The 18,433-nt window shown below is 36.4% G+C and overlaps 2 protein-coding genes across 3 annotated transcripts; one reads left to right on the forward strand and one right to left on the reverse strand.

Moving 5' to 3' along the window:
* The first annotated feature begins 5,098 nt into the window (after window positions 1-5,098).
* Window positions 5,099-12,509, forward strand: LOC141653450 (histone deacetylase 2). Its single transcript, XM_074461219.1, has 13 exons — window positions 5,099-5,295; window positions 5,542-5,597; window positions 6,973-7,090; window positions 7,286-7,348; window positions 8,015-8,083; window positions 8,210-8,376; window positions 8,452-8,516; window positions 8,596-8,642; window positions 9,967-10,011; window positions 10,102-10,152; window positions 10,376-10,462; window positions 11,505-11,592; window positions 12,198-12,509. Exons 1-13 carry the CDS (start codon window positions 5,188-5,190, stop codon window positions 12,284-12,286), a joined length of 1,053 nt encoding a protein of 350 aa, XP_074317320.1. The 5' UTR covers window positions 5,099-5,187; the 3' UTR covers window positions 12,287-12,509.
* On the reverse strand, window positions 12,205-17,930 carry LOC141653449 (protein NDL1-like). 2 transcript variants are annotated; one of them, XM_074461218.1, is made up of 12 exons: window positions 17,664-17,819; window positions 16,728-16,827; window positions 16,343-16,440; window positions 15,672-15,760; window positions 15,474-15,534; window positions 15,288-15,374; window positions 15,133-15,210; window positions 15,001-15,057; window positions 14,793-14,848; window positions 14,561-14,696; window positions 13,885-14,112; window positions 12,205-12,315 (listed from the first exon to the last, which is right to left on the reverse strand). In XM_074461218.1, the coding sequence occupies exons 1-12, from the start codon at window positions 17,721-17,723 to the stop codon at window positions 12,313-12,315; spliced, it is 1,053 nt and encodes a 350-aa protein (XP_074317319.1). In that variant the 5' UTR covers window positions 17,724-17,819; the 3' UTR covers window positions 12,205-12,312. The 2 variants fall into 2 exon arrangements, with proteins under 2 accessions (XP_074317319.1, XP_074317318.1); XM_074461217.1 differs by lacking the exon at window positions 12,205-12,315 and having other exon boundaries at window positions 13,608-14,112; window positions 17,664-17,930.
* Window positions 17,931-18,433: the final 503 nt, after the last annotated feature.

The raw sequence follows: 18,433 nt of genomic DNA on the forward strand, positions 1-18,433 counted from the left end.
ATTCTTATGTTGAGTAGGTGAATGTTAGAATTGATCACTCTTGCATCTTATTTACCCAACTATTGCAAATTCTAGAGAAATGGTTTAATCTATCTAGGATTGTTGAAGCAAGCTTGTTGTATGTTGATTCGGTTTAAAGGATTCATGCAATAAGTAGGAAATTTCATGTCTTTTCTCATTTGTATGGTTTAATCTTGTGAGAATTGTTCCTAGCTCCTAACCTTGGCACAACCCTTAATGCTCTTGTTTGATGTATGTTCATGGTTTAATGAATTGTTGATTGAACTTGAAGAATATACATGGATGGTTTAATTTGTGTATGTTGATATCTTGGTTAGGAAGTATTGGGTAGATAATAAGAGGAGAATTATTAAAAGAGTCTAACTTTACCATTGTTGGTTGCTAAGGAAGGATTGCACCAAGTCCATCTAAATATTGAATTTTCTTGCTCACCAAGTGCTTGTGTTATTGCTTGTTAGACAAAAATTGCATTTTGCTTTGTTTCATGTCACCAATCAACTCAAAAATCCCCCTTTTCATGTCTCTCTATTGTTTGCCATTGTGAATAACCATTGTTTGTTTATAATCTTGTCTTTAGTAGTCAATAGTTTACATTTCAAGTTTTTAGCTTAAAAGACCTTCTCTTGGGACCGACCCTTACTTGCACTATATTACTTTATCATTTAGAGTAGTCTAGAGTATAGTTTGGCTTATAAATTGTTAATTTGGTAGGTTAATTCTAATATTTTACGACACCTAGTCTTTTGCTTACCAAATTTTGGCGCCGTTGCCGGGGAAGGGCAACATAGCTAAAGCTTGTTTTTAACTATTGGTATTTAATTAGTGGGGTTAGTCTTTGTAAATACTAGGACTCATTTATTTGTCATAGATTATTTACTTGTTTGATTAAATGGCTCATATCTACTTTCCACAAGATGAGGGTGAATTGTTTTGCAATTACTTTGATAGAGTTGAGCAATATGTCTTGCAATGCAACTATTCTTATGAATTATGGGAGCTTGTCCATTTGGTCTATTATGGTTTAAATGAGGAGTGTAAGTTTCATGTGCATTGCTTGAGTAATGGAAAATTCCGTGAAGGGAATTATGAGGATCAATGGGAACTTTTTCAATATCTTGCCCATGACACTAGAGAACGGGAGTTGCAAAACTCTTCAATAGAAATCCAAGAATTGCTTCAAGCTATTATCAAGGGTCAAAAGGAAATGAATCGAAATTTTGATGAACAAATAGAGCCCAACACGTTGGAAATGGACATCTTCAATAACCAAATGAACCAAATTCGTGGTGATATTGATGGAAATAAAATCGATGAAGAGGTTCTTCACACTTTAGACAATGAGTGTTTTGATGATGATTCCTTTGATAAAGAGAATGAATGTGAGGTTGAAGACCCTTGTTCCCTTAATCTTGATACGAGCTACTCTTATAAAGAGTATTGTTTTTGGGATGATGAGAAGGATGCTTATGTTTTCACCACACTTCCATGCCATTCCCCCGTTGTGCTATCTACCGACACCTTATGCACTAGGGATGATGGTTCCTCAAGTAATAGTCATGTGGATGAGGACAACTCATCGGTCCTTAGTGGCCTTGGAGAGGAGTTGTCGTGTGAGGAGTCATTGGGTCAAATTGTTAAAAAAGATGAACATGAGGGAAGTAAGGTTGAGGAAGAGGTTGTTTACACCTTTGACAACTCTTATTTTGAGGGTCTATTTGATGAGGGAGATGATATGTGTGACTTGAAACCTTCTTTGGCCTTACCATCCATTGAGATCCCTATTCACATCCCTTGTACCGAAGTTGATACCTCACATCTTGATAACAACTCCTTGGTTTGTAGAAACTCTTGTCCGGAATTGACCCTTGAGGAATCAAGGAGTGAGGTGTTTGAGAAGAATGAGGAAGAACCAATGATTTGTAAGGTGGTTGTGATAGAAAAAGAGAAGGTGATAGCTCTTGAAGATGTTTGTGACCCTTCAAAGATTATGAAACTTACAAGTGTGGGGGTCAAGGAATATGCAAAAGAGGGAATGGAAAATGAGAATGTAGAGGTATACCCCCTCAAGGAGGAACCACCTCAAATTTGTTTTGAAAAGCCATCAAGCTTATCACCCAAAGAAGCTCATGAATCCCATCATTCTTACTTGGTTTTCACCAAGTCCATCCCATCATTCAAAGAACCTTATCGTGACAAGAAACCGTTCCTTAGGCATGAAAAGTTGAAATATGTGTCTTGTGCACACTCGATCCTTACTTATGCTTGCTATGTGGGTGATCTATACTATGGTCATGCTTCTTGTTTTTGGGCTAGTGTGTATGACAAGTTACTAAGGGCGTTGCGTTGTTCCGCTCTTGATTCTTGAAGAAGAAAAATGTTGAAAAGGCGTCGAGCAAACGACGAAAACCAAAAGCGCTTTACGGGAGGCAACCCGTACTCCTTTTACATTTCTTTCTTTCCCTTTGCATTTGTAGTACTCTTCTCCACATTGAGGACAATGTGGAAATTAAGTGTGGGGGAGGAGTTTGGTTGTAACATATGTAAGTTTTATTTCATGTTTTGATTCATATTTTTGAAAAAAAAAAAAAAAAAAAAATTGAAAAAAAAATTGAAAATTGGAAATTCCGGCTAGGTGAAAACCCACAAGGGTGGGCACCTAGGCAAGATTGGAAAAGGTGGCCGAGGACGGAATGAAAACCCGAAAGGGCATTCCGGGCAAAATGAAGAATCGAGTTGCGAGCCACCGATGAGAGGAAAGGAAAAGGCTAAGGTGAAAACCCGAAAGGGCACCTTAGGCAAAATGAGGGATTTTCAAACAAAAAAAAAAAAAAAAAAAAGTCGAAAAATTGAAATTGTAACACCAAAAAGATGGAGGGATAAGAAGGGAGTGATAAGGAGGGTCTTGGAAGGAGGTTAGGTCTAGAATTTAATTTATTTTGAGTCACAAGAACTTGTCCCAAATTGGTGGATTTTTGATTTGGCTACTTGTGTTGTTGATGCTTAATGGAGTTTGGCCGACCAAGTAGCACAATTTTCATATATGGAGTGATAAGGGGGTGTTATAAGTAGTGATGAGTTGTGATTGATAGGAGGATTTTGATGGGTCACTTTGCTATTGTCTTGGGATAAGACAAGAGTGACCATTACTACTTCTTTGGTGATATAAGAAGGGTGGAGTTGCGTGATGTGTCGGAGTTGGAGTTGTATCGTGTCTTGTGTGAGGGATGGTATAAGGAGGGTGAGTGAGTGAAGAGTGTGTGCAAAAACTTTGAGTCTAGATTTTCTTTTTAATCGGTGGATTGTTCAAGAGGGAGACATAAGAAGGAAGAGGTAAGGGAAGAGTGATCGGATTCTCCTACACTCACTTGATGGACTTGTGTACCTCCCTACTTAGTCTTGAGTTTTACTCGGGACGAGTAAAGTCCAAGTGTGGGGGAATTTGATAGTGTCAAATTGTGACGAGTCAATAGGTTAATGTTATCACAATAAACATGCTTGATACCGGGTTTTAGTTGGACTTGTTGTAATATACCGGTTTGCACTTTTGGTTGTAATTTTAGAGTCTTAGCTTATAACTTACCAAGGCAAAGAAGGAGAGCAAAAGGAAAGCCAAGGGAATAAGTGCAAAATCAAGAGAAGCAAGCAAAAGGAAGAATTAAAGCCTTGACATGCACAAACAAGAGCCAAAATGAAGAATTGAAAACTCGGTTTCACAAGGGTCAACTTCAAACGATTATATCTCGAGTTCTAGACCTCGTATCGACGCAAGGCCAATTGGAGGTGAAAGATTGTGATCTTAGCTTTCCAACGGTAGGTCACACGCCTCGTTTGTCCAAGAAACGAGAGAGATATGGCCTTCGCAAGATGCTGCTGTCAGTCTGAGTGCGCAGCCTGCGATAATTGTGCGCCCTGCGCTTCACGCGCTGCTCTGGATTTCGCAATTCTTGTTCCGTGTTTTGGGCTTTCTTAAGGGACTTAACCTAGATTCTCGTGCCTCCCCATATATATCTAGAATTTTGAGATCTAAAATGGGAGACTCCTATTCTCATCATAGAACATCATATCTATCTAATTAGCAAATAATTTCTAGTAACTTGGAGAAGAAGAACAATTTATTTGGGTTGAAAGTTGTAATCTTTTAGCATTGGATGTTAATCTTTCCTCATTTCTTGGGTTTTTCTAAGGATATGGAAGGCTAATCTTTCTTTTACTTGGTGTAATTCATCCAAAATTTCCAACTTTGGTTTTGTAAGACTCTCTTAATCTCCTCTATTGTATCTATTGATCTTTCCTTATGCTTAATTCTTATGTTGAGTAGGTGAATGTTAGAATTGATCACTCTTGCATCTTATTTACCCAACTATTGCAAATTCTAGAGAAATGGTTTAATCTATCTAGGATTGTTGAAGCAAGCTTGTTGTATGTTGATTCGGTTTAAAGGATTCATGCAATAAGTAGGAAATTTCATGTCTTTTCTCATTTGTATGGTTTAATCTTGTGAGAATTGGTCCTAGCTCCTAACCTTGGCACAACCCTTAATGCTCTTGTTTGATGTATGTTCATGGTTTAATGAATTGTTGATTGAACTTGAAGAATATACATGGATGGTTTAATTTGTGTATGTTGATATCTTGGTTAGGAAGTATTGGGTAGATAATAAGAGGAGAATTATTAAAAGAGTCTAACTTTACCATTGTTGGTTCTTAAGGAAGGATTGCACAAGTCCATCTAAATATTCAATTTTCTTGCTTCACCAAGTCTTTGTGTTATTGCTTGTTAGACAAAAATTGCATTTTGCTTTGTTTCATGTCACCAATCAACTCAAAAATCCCCTTTTCATGCTCTCTCTATTGTTTTCGCATTGTGAATAACAATTGTTTGTTTATAATCTTGTCTTTAGTAGTCAATAGTTTACATTTCAAGTTTTTAGCTTAAAAGACCTTCTCTTAATCCACCTTACTTACTTGCACTATATTACTTTATCATTTAGAGTAGTCTAGAGTATAGTTTGGCTTATAAATTGTTAATTTGGTAGGTTAATTCTAATATTTTACGACCCCTAGTCTTTTGCTTACCAATACACAACACGATTCCTCTCGCAGCTCGTAGCTCAGTCTTCGCAACTCCCATTTTTTCTCTCTACATAGCTTTCTCTCTCGTCCCTAAATGTCTTTTCCATCGCCATCGCCGCCATCATCGTTGTCTCACGATGACACTCTTCGTCGCACTCGAGTTCTCTCTAGTAACCTCTACTTCGATGTTCCTTCTACCAAGGTTTTGCTTCTACTCTTTCATTTTTTTTTCTGGTTAATTTTTACGCTAATTAATTAATTCGTATTTCGACGTTCCTACCAAGTTATTGCAATTTACCGTAATCTTCTCTGTCAGATTTTGATATTTTGTTGAAATTTTGGTGATTTATTCGTGTTTTTTTGTTCTCTTTTTTACGTGCACTGATTAAAATGTGAGTTTTTACTGCTTGATTTTGATATTTTGTTAAAATTTTGGTGTTTGATGTAGGTTCCGGTGATTTATTCGTCTTCGTATGATATTTCATTCCTCGGATTGGAGAAATTGTAAGCCGATTGAATCTCTTTTAACCGTGCGCTGATCATGTTGTAGGTTTCAGTATATGATGTTCTTCAGTGTTGGGATTTGTTTGTTTGATTGAGAAATCTATAGTTGTGGTTTGAGTGTTGATCTGAAGCTTATGTACTTGTCTATTGTTTACGTTGCGTATAGTTGACGTACCTCATATTTTGAGAATATATATGTCGATTTTTAGCTTGCGAAGTTCGACTAAATGGCATGTTTGGGAACGTGGAATTGAAATTGAATTCCATAATTGAGACATTTCAAGCGTTTGGGAAACCTTAAAATTTGGATTTTGAATTAAGTTCCATTCCTTATCAATTTTAAGCTCTTTGAACTTTGGGGTTCTCAAATTCCTTTCCATAGTTGTCATTTCGATTCCATCACTATCCTATCTCATATCATAAACTTTTCTTTTGCTATGTTGCTTGGACTCTTCAATATCACCACACGTACCTTTGTCGTCGACACTCTCTCTACCTTGCTCAACTACAATTCCATTTCCGTTTCCATGGTTTCCCAAACATCATTAAGAAATTTAAATTTGAATTCAACATTTCAACGGGATCTCCAAACAGGTTCATGGAATTGGATTTGGAATTGAATTAAACATTTTAATTTCTACAATTGAAATCAATAAATTGAAATCGATTCCGCGTGTTTCCAAATGCTACTTAGGAAGTGTTCTTTGGAAAATTCCCACTTTAGAGCTTTAAGTTTTCGCTAATTACCTTTCTTATATATTAATACTTGGTTCACTTTTAAGGTATTTCGGACCTTAAGTTTTACTTTGGTTTTCAAAATCGTTTTTAACCTTTATTCTCGATTTAAATTCCAAGTTTTTATAAAAGAAATACGGACTTCGATTTTACCTGTGTTTTTCACTTTTCCTTTTCTATATTTTCGCAGTTTGAGGTGTGCGATCGCCCATGGACGGTTCTAAAGGCTGATTCATGTCAGCCGACCCCAAATCATTTTGGGATTAAGGCTCTGTTGTTGTTGTTGTTGGTCGTCATCGTCGTCGTCGTCCTTAGATTTAGGTTATTTCCCACTTTGGTAACCTCAACTTTGCAAAAAAATTTCACATTGATTTCATAAGTATGAATTAGTCAAATTTTATACTCATGTAAACAACGTTTTTCAGCATACTACCTAACTGGCGCTGACCTATGTGAAATCTCACCCAAATCTCTTAAAATTTGGTTGGGGCACATACCAAACTAGTCTTTGGTCCTTGCTGGCCACTTCTGCTTAGTTCTGTTGGAATGAAATATAGTGTGTTCTCTTTGTCTCAGACATGTAACTATGTAAGTTAATGCTTACTTCTGTAATTATTTCTCATTGAATGAAAAACTACAGGCATCCATTTGATTCTTCTAAGTGGGGCCGCATATGCGAATTCCTTGCTTCAGAGGGTGTCCTGGACAAAAAATTTATTGTTGATCCTCAAGAAGCTTCAGAAGAGGACCTCTTAGTGGTATGTGGAGGCATCTTCATTTCACTTTACATTTCTGTAGGTCGAATTGATATCTCTCATGTTTTTCAAAGTCTATAGCTTCAGACTGCTTGTAAGTAATTGTTGCCTGTTGTTGCATAACCAGGAAATTGCTGTGTTTTGTTCTTCTTGCACAATCTTTAATTACCTGGAAAGTTGATATGTCCACAAATGCAGGTGCATCCGCAAACGTATCTGGATAGCCTGAAGAGCAGCTCGACTGTGGCTTCCATTGTAGAGGTATTATTTGATGTTCATCTATAAGTCACAAACTCACAATTTTATGTATTATGGAGTAATAAAGTTAGTTCATCAACTATTGTTGCTGCCTTATATTTCTTCTCTTTTTCTTCTTCCTTCCTTAACAGAATGACTGGTAGAATGCCAATGTAGGAGGTTGAGGGTGTGGTCTTGTTATATTTGTTGCTGAAAGGAATGCCGCCTTTCCATACTTTTCCGGTTTTCCCCCCCTCTTCCACCATTTGCTTCCTTTCTCATAAATCTCTTCCCTTTTGTATCACAGAACAAATTAAATTGTTTTTCCAAGTTTTTGTTGTCTATTGTATTCCATCCCAATAAGAGCCACCCTTTAAGGGTGTGATGTTTATAATCCAGCTTTCTCAAAAGGCATGACTATATTGAAGGTTGAGTTTGTTTGGTCAGTTCACGGTTGCCTCATCATCCATTTAAGCTCCTTTTTTTATGAATAAATAAATAAATATATATGCAATAAACTGAAATCGACTGTGCTACAATTTTGAACCAGGTAAGTTGATGAAAGTGTTAATTGGTGGAGCAGTTCTGATTCGTAATGCTTAGCCCTCAAACTGTTTTAACAATCTGGGATGAGATCGGTTGTTCTTACTTCTTAGTTGTAAATTAGTCTGAGAATCATTTTACTTGCAGGTTCCACCTGTCGCTATGTTGCCTAATTGCACCGTACAAAAAAAAATTCTCCATCCATTCAGAAAACAGGTACAGGCACACAATTGACTTGTGCTTATTACATTTTTGAGTTCTACAGGCGTATGGCCAACTTTCTGCTTTTTTCGTATCTAAGCTGTGGAACTTTTTTAACGAATGGCTTATATTCTAAAGTAGGTGGGAGGATCGGTTCTGGCTGCAAAACTTGCAAAAGAAAGAGGGTGGGCCATCAACGTTGGTGGAGGATTCCATCACTGTTCTGCCGATAAGGGAGGTGGATTCTGTGTGTATGCTGACATATCTTTGTGCATTCACTTTGCTTTCGTGCGACTAGGTATCTCAAGGTATGGAAACATGAGATATGCCCAAATTTTACCTATCCTTTCACATATCTCATGTTTAAATTTTGAAATCAACAGGGTTATGATTATCGACCTTGATGCACATCAAGGAAATGGTCATGAGAGAGATTTTGCTGATGACAGTATGTTTTACAGTCTACAACGAATCTGTTCGGATGCTTATAAACCTTGAACTAGTTCTTATACTTACCTTATCTGTAGGGAGAGTATACATTCTTGATATGTACAACTCGGAAGTGTATCCGCTTGTAAGTAACCATGCCTCGTGAGTTTTGTTAAAAACATTGTTCTTATATACTTTTTAGCTTCTTCCTCTCCGGTGCTGGTTCTAATCCTGTTTCTCTATTTCCTGTTGATTGATATTGCTAGTGCAAGTGAACAGTTGATAAAACATGTTTCATCAACTGATGTAACAAATTACTCTGTATGATATATCTGTGATACTTGTTGAGATTAGGCAGATTGTTTCATGGGAATCCATAGACTATAACAAGGATAAACTGCTGAGCAACCATGACCATTGAACCAGGCAGCTGAAAATAACCTGAATTAACCAGGCATTGAAACATTCTAGTTGAATCACACTCATACTAAGCTTAATAGAGTCCTCAAAATAAATTATTCATTGCAGAAGAGACGAGCAATTTTTTGTGTAGCTGTACGACTGTCCTTTCAAAGACAAACTAATGATCTTTGCAATTTGGAGTTGAAATGGCAAATCCATGTAGTGTTGGAAAGTAATATCTATAGGGATTTCTCTGGCATAAAAAGCCCGGAAATAGAAGAAAAGTTGTTATAATTTACACTACTGTTGCAGACTGATGACTGCTGTTGTCTTCGTCACTGTGGCATGGAACACGTTTTGCTATCAAATTCATCTTATATTGTGCGTTCGTTAAAACTGTTTTTATGTTTAAGTATGCATCAGCTTGCCCTTGAATATCAGGTGATTGGAATCTGGTAATCACATGTAACCAATAGAAAATAGTGTTCATTTTTCCAAAACCTTCATCATCACCAAATTATGACTAGAGTGACCCGTCTCTCTACACCATTATCAGGACAGCTTTCTGTGCTGTTTCAAATTTGGCCAGTTTCCTCTTTTTTCCACTCTCCTATGCATGACAAGAAAATCTCTCAAATTATAATACTCGGTACATTATTTGATGCATCATGCATGTCATAGTTTAGTATGTTCAGCTGGTCTTTATGCATAATTGTATTGTGTGAGCTGATGAGAATTAATTGTTAGTTGTCTGTACTTACCTATTGGTGCTAAGTTCTCAATTTACTGTGATCCGCTGTTTGAATTGTATTATTTTCAAAAATGCTGCCGCATGTCATGCTGGGCTTTTGTAACCTTACATAAAACTCCATCCTTACCGAATCGCTCAAGTCATCATTTTCTTTTGCAGCTGTGTGGCTTTAGTTTTTTTTTATTAGACCAATGTGTAATCAGCAAAAAAAATATATTGTTTCTGGGAAGTTTGTCATCTGGATGTTTTAATTTGAAAATTTTGGTTTCTTCATCTGCATATTCTCTATTTTGCTGAGTTGCTATTCTTTCTTAAGGATTTTACAGCCAGGAGGCATATAGATCAGAAGGTTGAAGTCAAGGTACAACACCCTTTGAGCACAGGAAGGTTCATTAGCTCTTAGTTGTCTCTGCTTTAACATACTGAGCATATCAAAATTTTGTTTCTGCAGAGTGGCACCTCAACCGAAGAGTACTTACGAAAATTAGATGATGCACTTGAGGTAGACATTTGTAGTAGTTTTGCCAATATCTGCATCAACAGCTACCTTTTCTTTATTGATTTACACGTCTTGTAGTTTATTTGATTTACAATATTAATGGGCTGGAGATAATACATAGGGAACTATGGTAAGTCAGGGTCAGGGACTAGGCTATGAACTTTACATAGGTTATCACAGCCAATGTACAGTGCCACTAATTTGATCTGTCTTATGTGAATGACAGGTTGCAGGACGTATGTTTGATCCTGAGTTAATAGTGTACAATGCTGGAACAGACATCCTAGCGGGAGATCCACTTGGCAGGCTCAGTGTAAGACTTTTCTGCGTACCTCGTACTGTCCATGTCTGCCTTTTGGATGATTAGGTTGATTGTTTGTCATGGTACTTTTTATGTTGAGTTTTTAGTTATGACCTGCTGAGGCAAAATGGTTTAGAGGACCATCGCGCATAATTGCCTAATTGGTAGTATGTCTGACGAGAGAGCTGACCAGAAATAAAAGATGAAGTCTGAAAGGATGCAAATACGTACTGGTACACGTTGTACCTTAATTGGAATATCCAATTCGTTAAGAGTATTTATGATGCACAGAATACTTTAGTGTATTCAGTTTTTAAGGCTTAAAATACAAAATAATTTTTTCAGCCAGATTAAATAGTTATACAGAATGCAGGACAAGATTCTATATGTAGAATACGTGCCCAGTACATTCCACTAAACTATCCTGCACAAGTAAAATGGTAAAGGAAGTGGGTCTATGTTCCTTCTCTCTAGAAGCACCATACTAAACTTTTACAATCTGCATCACCTTACAGTTTTGCTAGTATATTGGATTCACAGGGGTTGAGTGAACTCCATGATTGTGCCATAGCGCTTCCCAACCATTACTAACGAGAAAGGGTTATTGACCCTTGTAAGATTTTGCATGTTGACTCATAGAATATGTACTGTATTTAAGTATATTAAGATGCTCCTGAGTATAACACTTCCCCAGTGTCTCAAAGGATCCTGCCTAAGTGCCTATTGCTTGGTAGAGGGATCGGAGGTAAACAACCAAATGGAAGCTGAAAATCTTTATCTGAATATTAATTTGGAGATGTTATGTTTGCCCAGCGGTGATGGGTATGAGTCTTATGACTTATGAGGACAGTAAGCTCGATTAGAGGCGGCAGTGAGGCTGGCAGCTGTCTTGTTATAAGTTTCTTTTGTCAACGGATTTGATAATGCAGAGTAACTTCAAATTAGAATTGAGACTCTACCATCTATCTGATGCGGACATCCCTGTCAAGTGTAATATCGTATATGGCCATGGATTTGTAGTCATGGTTAATAATGGAAATTACTGTTGCTCCAGATCACTCCTGATGGAATCATTAAGAGAGATGAGAAAGTATTTGCATTTGCCCGTGATAAGAACATTCCTCTACTAATGCTGACGTCAGGTTGTGTTTTTTTCTTATGTGTTTCACTTCTTGTTTTCTGTTTCATGGCAGTGAGCTGAAATGAATCATCATTTTACAAATCCTAGGGTAGGAGGCCTTATAAAATGACGATTTAATATGTAAAAATTAAAGAATGCGTATTTTGATATCCATATTGTTATCCTACCCCCGTGTGTTGTTCTTTTTCCCGGGAATCTAGTACCCTCCCTGTTTTCTGATTTCAAAGCCGGGCTGAAATGAGCAACACTTTACAACTTAGAGCTAGGTATTATACAAATACAATGACTACCTGAAGAAATGAAAATGTAGGTAATACTAAAATACTTTTCCAAATAGTTATCCTACCATCATCTACCCACACACTAAATTTATCCCTCCATTCCCAAATGATGTTTATCGGGATTGGCCGGTGTTAAGACTATACAAATTTGGTGAAATAACTTCCTTCTCGATATTCACAAGGTCTCTAGGTTTGAGGCAGTCTCACCCTAAAGTTATTCGTGACATTGCATGTCACTTCACTTTCCCAGAATCCCAGCTCATTTTTGCGCGTCAATCATGTAAAACTGGTACTATCATTTTGAGCTGGTAATTATTTGCATCAGGTGGTTATATGAAGTCAAGTGCCAAAGTAATCGCGGATTCAATCATCAACCTCACCAGGAAACAGTTGATAGAGATGTCATGTGCATAATGCTGGTGCACTGCTTGATGAAAGCATCACTGTAAAATACCACTGTAAAATGTAAATGTAACTTTCTTTCTGCAAGTACAGTGATATGTGAATGTAATCATGCAAGTGACATAAGTGACAGCAACACACAGTCTAGCTGCGTGCCTTTATGCCTGTACACGGACGAGCGTTATGAAATAGACATACAGTGGCGTTTATGTATTGATCATTGATCGAGCCAAAAGAGAGTCGGTTGTGGCAGAGTTCTTGTGATGGTGAAATCAGTCCGAAGCTTTGAGTTTGTTTTCCTTATGCTTCAGATGCTTTTGACTGGAAAGTCGCATAGTAAAACTTTCAAGCAAATTTATAAGTTTCCACCAAGGTATGAGGAAGTAACCACCTTATATATCATCTTCCTGATTCTCCTACTTGTCATTAGGTTATATGTTTATCCAAGCACTCGACACTCTATATACTTAGAAATTAGAATTAGACATCTTTATTTCTTTCATAAAGCTAGAGACTCATTCGGGGATTCGGCAACTCCTCTTTGCCAAATGCTCCCTCTACTTGAATTAAAAAAGGTAGCTCTCTTTTTAATGTCAAATGAGTCATAAGAGCAATATTCCATATAATATTGGGGAAAGGGGAATTTGCATTTGAGACTTATTATACTTTGGTCTTAATCACTAGGCTAAAAATAGAGCAAGAGTCCGCAAACATCAAGCATAGCTGAGTAGTATGTTATACTCCCAAATCTCGAGAGTCAATCATATAGAGAGCCTTTCTGGTGGCGGAAACAGCATTAAAATACCTTCTATTCATATTTCGTAGAATCAGAAAATAATACGGAAATTGACTGCCAAACTGTAATGACAACTTTCACACTTTCCTTAGTCGGCCATTAATGAAATGCCTTAATGGTCCTGTTCAAACCAGTTGCCACTATTCGGTCTTGATGCATGGAGCCCCCTCATGAAGGGTGGTTGTAGGCAAGTAACGATTAGTGAATCTTGTATGAGACGGTTCCAATCTATATCCCTTCTTTAGTTATAAGCTTATAGCATAACATCTACGTCTATACAATATACTACTGTATTTCCTTGCACCAAGTGGATATAACACACATCTATCTGTATCTGGGCCTGTAAGTTTCCCTTGTATCACAAGCTTATGACGGATCAAGTATTATCCACATGGATAGATAAGACGACAATTAAAGTACATAGGGAATCACAAATGGTTTGTCTTATTGCCCACGCGTGTGGGTTTTCTTGACTGTCACAATGCTCATGACGGATTTTTTTAGCGTCACAAATGAGAATTTGTGAAGTCTTAGAACTTGGCAAAGAATTAAAACACTTTTATTTCTTTCATCATCATATTGATTATTCCAAAAATTTATAGACCTCATCCGATGAAATGTCCATCTTCCCACACTAAATATATGAATACATATTCTGTCTTGTATATATTTTTTTCATCTATCCTTCCTCTTCTTTGTATCTACACCACTCCCCTATACCTTCTCCATTTCATTTCACACCCCCAAAAACGACCTACGCCACTTCTTCATGCTTCACATATAATATTATGCCAAAAGATTTAAATCATTATACCTCCAACGAGATGCGAGTCTTGATGGGCTTCAACTTCAAACCCATGCTCTCCGGTGATAGCAGCTCCGGAGAGATGCAGTATGGGCTTAACGATGGACTTAAAGGGCTTCTTGGGCTCACACTCAAGTGTGACTGCCTGTAGAAACCATAACCCATGAGAAAATACTCTAAAGGGATCAACATCGCGTTTGGTTGCTCCTCCGTCACCAATGACCCGCATCCTTGAACCTGCAAGTTCAAAGGAAAAAATCTATATGAGACGCGTCATAACTAAAATATCAGGAGTTTGACCCATTTCCTTGGGTTTTAGTTCTTAGAGCATGTTTAGCTTAATGAGTACTATATGGTAAGAAAATTTAGTTGCCTTGAGTTCTTTTCGCATTATATTAATGAACTCATCTCTAAGGAGCCAAAGGGGTCGTTTGGTTCGCCACAGGAACTTGCAATGCCTAGGAAGTAGCTTTTCTCATGAACTTTCATATCACATGAATTAGCAAAACTCGTTTGGTTTCATGTGGGAAGTAGAATTCCACATGAATTTCCACTTTTCATGGGAAGTTCTACTTCCAATGTTTTTTGTCAACCAAACAAGACACCTCATTTGTACTTCACATGAATTGTAATTCATGTGATTCAAAAAGGTACTGAAGGGAATCAAGCAAGATCATTATGGTACCTCCACCAAAGCGCTAAATCGTCTATCTAGCTTTGTGGCCATGTGTACTGCTTCTGAGTGGAAACAAGAGTCTTCTCCAACAAATATAAGTGAACGGCATCGTAACTTCTTTAATCCTTCGGTTATGTCTGGCCGACTAAGGAAAATGGTAAACAGATAACGTGTAAGCACAATTACCAACATGTTAGATAAACTGACACATTTTATTTTTACATAAAGAAAAACCAAGTACCTGTTCATTGCCTCCAGAAACTGCACAACATTTGTACTTTCTCTGTCATCTAGCCACTACAAAAATTTCCGAGAGGAGAAAACAAATAAATAACTTAACCATTCCGAAATAAAAGTCCTCTCGAACATTCCGTCAACTATCATGCATTCAAGACTCAAGAGACACAGCTATCGAGACAAAACAGAAGATAATGTGGCCAAGAACTCACTTTCTTACATGCCAGAACAATATCTGATTCGGATACAAGAGCGTTACCCCTAACTTGCTGCAATCAAATTTGAATGGATTACAAAACTTCACTCGGAGATAGGCACATAGTTGAGAAAAGTAGAATTTGTACCTTTCCAAAGTATCGCTTAACCAACATCTCTTTTACCACAGCACACATGCCATAGAAATACAGTAACTTTGACATCACCTGCAAGAGATAGAGAACATTGTGAGGCTATTATTCTTTCCTTGGAACTATTAGGGGACTAGTTCAGATAACGAGACCTTATTGTACAACCATTCGGTCCAACTGGGTGCTCTGCATAGAGGAGAAACGAGAATCAAACCAAGAACACGCTGCCTGTGCTTCATCTGCACAAGAAGAGTGAAAGAAAAAAGAATGAGCAATTGAGCATATACATGAGATCAAACCATGTTTACCGTTAAGGTGCATCAACAGGAGCAACTTACGGCAAATAAGGTCAGTACATATGCTCCAGCAGTAACACCCATACACATTACTTCTCCAAGTCTGCAACAAATGACACCCAAAATTCAAATTAATACAGTAAGAATTCGCAACATAGACTAGTTGAAACTCAAGAAACGCAATACAGTTGAAACTGGCATATGAACATATGCTTGAAAAGTTTAAATAGCAATCATTACCCAAAATAGTCGAGAACATCAACTATTTGCTCAGCTAGATCATCCACAGAAGGCGAAGAGGCATCACAACTCATCGCACCTGCTCCCCACTGAAATTGAATTTGACAAATAAAAAGTATTAGAAACAAACTGAAGAAGAATATTTTACACAAGCTAGAAAAGAAACCACCTGAAAGTAGTATACAAACAAATACTTTGCTAGTAAAGCTAATTTCTTTTTGTATTGGATATCCAACTTAGGCCTATGCCATTTTTAAGGAATTACGGAAGTCAACTAGAATCACGTGTTACACAAATACTTGTGTATATATGACAATTTTACACAAGTATTATAGTAAACCCCGCTTGCTACTTATTGTAAAAGTGATCAATTGGAAGAAATAAAAGCCAATTTCTAAACTTGAGGCCAAGAGATATGACGGTCAGTTTATTCGGTTTAAAAAGTTTGGCTGAGCATATTATTTGCCACAAGTTTAGAAAATGTCATTTTTTTTTTCTCAATCGAAGATCTCGTAAAGACGGCCATCTTTTTTACAAGAAGTGTCGTTTTCCGACCTGTGAACAAGCCACCAAGGACTAGAAAAAAAAAAAAAAAAAAAGTAAAAATACAAGGGTAACATGTGGAATCTAGAACCGTTTTAGCAGGGATTCTATGATTAAAGCTTACGAACCTCATGTCCAGGCGGGCTGATATGGTATATGCAGAAGTTGTGGAGAAGCAACGTTAACGCTTCCGGACACATAAATAATCCTTGAAAACAAGAAGCATCTGCAAAGTCAAACAACAAAATCAATAACTTCATATTTAAACATTCATAGACATCAACATTCAACATTACCATGTTGGCTCATAATTTCAGAGTTACAACAGACTTGAATCTAAAGCAACAGCTCAAGCTTTTTCTGGTAGTAATATCTGAAATTCTAATTAAAATATACTAGGACCGTCATTAACAAGTTTTTGTAACAACCACATGACAAAAGATATCATAGAAATTAGAATACATAGAAGTAAACACAAAGAAATCAAGTAAAAGATTAAATTAAACAACTCACAATTCAAAGCCAAATCTGGGTAGGTAACAAGAGCAGGCTTGTCCTGATCACCATATACCGCTACCGATACCGGACCACTGCCTGTTTTAACATAGTATTCCTGCACAACAGCCCAGAAATTACTTAGAAATGCATTTCTAGCTTATTACAGATTTTCAGATACATAAAATTAAACAAAAAAGATATGGCAAAATATTGATGTAGCAAAATCAGAGCCAAATCTTCAACTCTAATTAGTTAATTAATATTTAAATTTAGATAATAATTAAGCAAAAACACAATTATACCCTGTAAGCAAGTGACAAATTCATCATCAACTAATCAGTGTGTATTTTTCTTTAAACCCTGATTAATTAAACACTAAAAAGTATATATTTATATTTATTTAAGTTAGTTAATTGAAACAGCAGAATCATCCACAAGAATGGCAACAAATCTGGATTTCCTAAATTAACATAACAAATTAATAAAAAAGTTTACTATTAATGCAAACAAACATTAAATGTGTAACTAAAGCAAGTAAAAAATTGCAACTTTATAATCTTCTTTATAATTTGATGATACTATACCAATACAACACACAAAAAATCAAATATTAAATCATTAATAAATTTCTCTAATTACAGAAATTAATTACCAAAAAACAATTAATGGAGCATCATACCCACATAATTAAACCCACATTACTCATTAACACTTGCATCCTTTTTCATTTTACCAATGCAGCTCAAATATTACATAACCCCAATATTATCCCAGGGTCTCAATGACTCTCGCAAATTGCGGGATAAAGGGTACATATTATTCAAAAATAACGACAATATTAGCCCAATGTCTCAATGACTCTCGCAAATTACGGGGGTAAAGGGTACATAGACACATAGTAGTATTATTTATAACAACTAAATAAGAATAAGAATTAGTAAGAAATTAAACCTTGTTATCAATGGAGATTGACCCAATATTAAGAGAAATAGAATCATTAGATTCACCCATTAATCAATTTTTCTCTCTAAATTTTGAGGGTTTTAAGGAATTCTTAGTGAAATGGGATCATTTATTTACATATATATATGTATATATATTGGTAATATTATAAGCATATAATAAAATAATATAAATGTGAATTAAATATGATATGATATGACAAAGTTTTATTATTATTTTAATAGTATAAGAGAGAGTGAGTGTAACAGTGACAGTGAGTGACAGTAGTGAGTCACCGACGCATGAATGAAGGAGTCAGGAGATGAGATCACCATGGAATACTTAACCATGGTTAAATATGGGTCTTAACTAGGGTTAATTGGACCGACAGTCATAACAAATTACAAAATTGCCCTTTGAATTAAAGTAAAGTGGTGGGTTAGATGTTGATGTGATGTCACTTTGATGCTGGATTTGTAGGGGTAATTTTTGGAAATTAAGGGAAAAATATTTAAATGAGGGGAGAATGGTGTTGGAAAGTTCTTTTTGTTAGATGTGGTAATCTTATTAATTATGATTGGGTCAAATAGTCATGTGGATCTTGAGGTTTTATGTTAATAAATCATTTATTTTTTATTAATTTATTTAAATTAATAGAAAAAGGTGTTAAAAAAGTGCTAAATCTATCATTGTTGATTTGTTGTTGTGGTGACTTGGTGTGTGGATTTTGTTTTTTCCCCCACTCATGTCTTTTTTTTTTCTTTTCTTTATTGAAAAGA

This window comes from Silene latifolia, chromosome 4 (assembly GCF_048544455.1).
Source record: "Silene latifolia isolate original U9 population chromosome 4, ASM4854445v1, whole genome shotgun sequence".
Taxonomy (NCBI): Eukaryota; Viridiplantae; Streptophyta; class Magnoliopsida; order Caryophyllales; family Caryophyllaceae; genus Silene; species Silene latifolia.

What these genes read in the sequence shown, in the direction of transcription:
- LOC141653450 (XM_074461219.1), top strand. Translation starts at nt 5,188, where the DNA reads ATGTCTTTTCCATCGCCATCGCCGCCATCATCGTTGTCTCACGATGAC. An exon ending in CAGAAGAGGACCTCTTAGTG is followed by an intron (nt 7,091 to 7,285) that starts GTATGTGGAGGC and finishes CCACAAATGCAG; the next exon opens with GTGCATCCGCAAACGTATCT. An exon ending in AATTAGATGATGCACTTGAG is followed by an intron (nt 10,153 to 10,375) that starts GTAGACATTTGT and finishes TGTGAATGACAG; the next exon opens with GTTGCAGGACGTATGTTTGA.
- LOC141653449 (XM_074461217.1), bottom strand. Translation starts at nt 17,723, where the DNA reads ATGGGTGAATCTAATGATTCTATTTCTCTTAATATTGGGTCAATCTCC. An exon ending in CAATCTCCATTGATAACAAG is followed by an intron (nt 16,828 to 17,663) that starts GTTTAATTTCTT and finishes GCTGTTGTGCAG; the next exon opens with GAATACTATGTTAAAACAGG. An exon ending in CCGAATGGTTGTACAATAAG is followed by an intron (nt 15,211 to 15,287) that starts GTCTCGTTATCT and finishes TATCTCTTGCAG; the next exon opens with GTGATGTCAAAGTTACTGTA.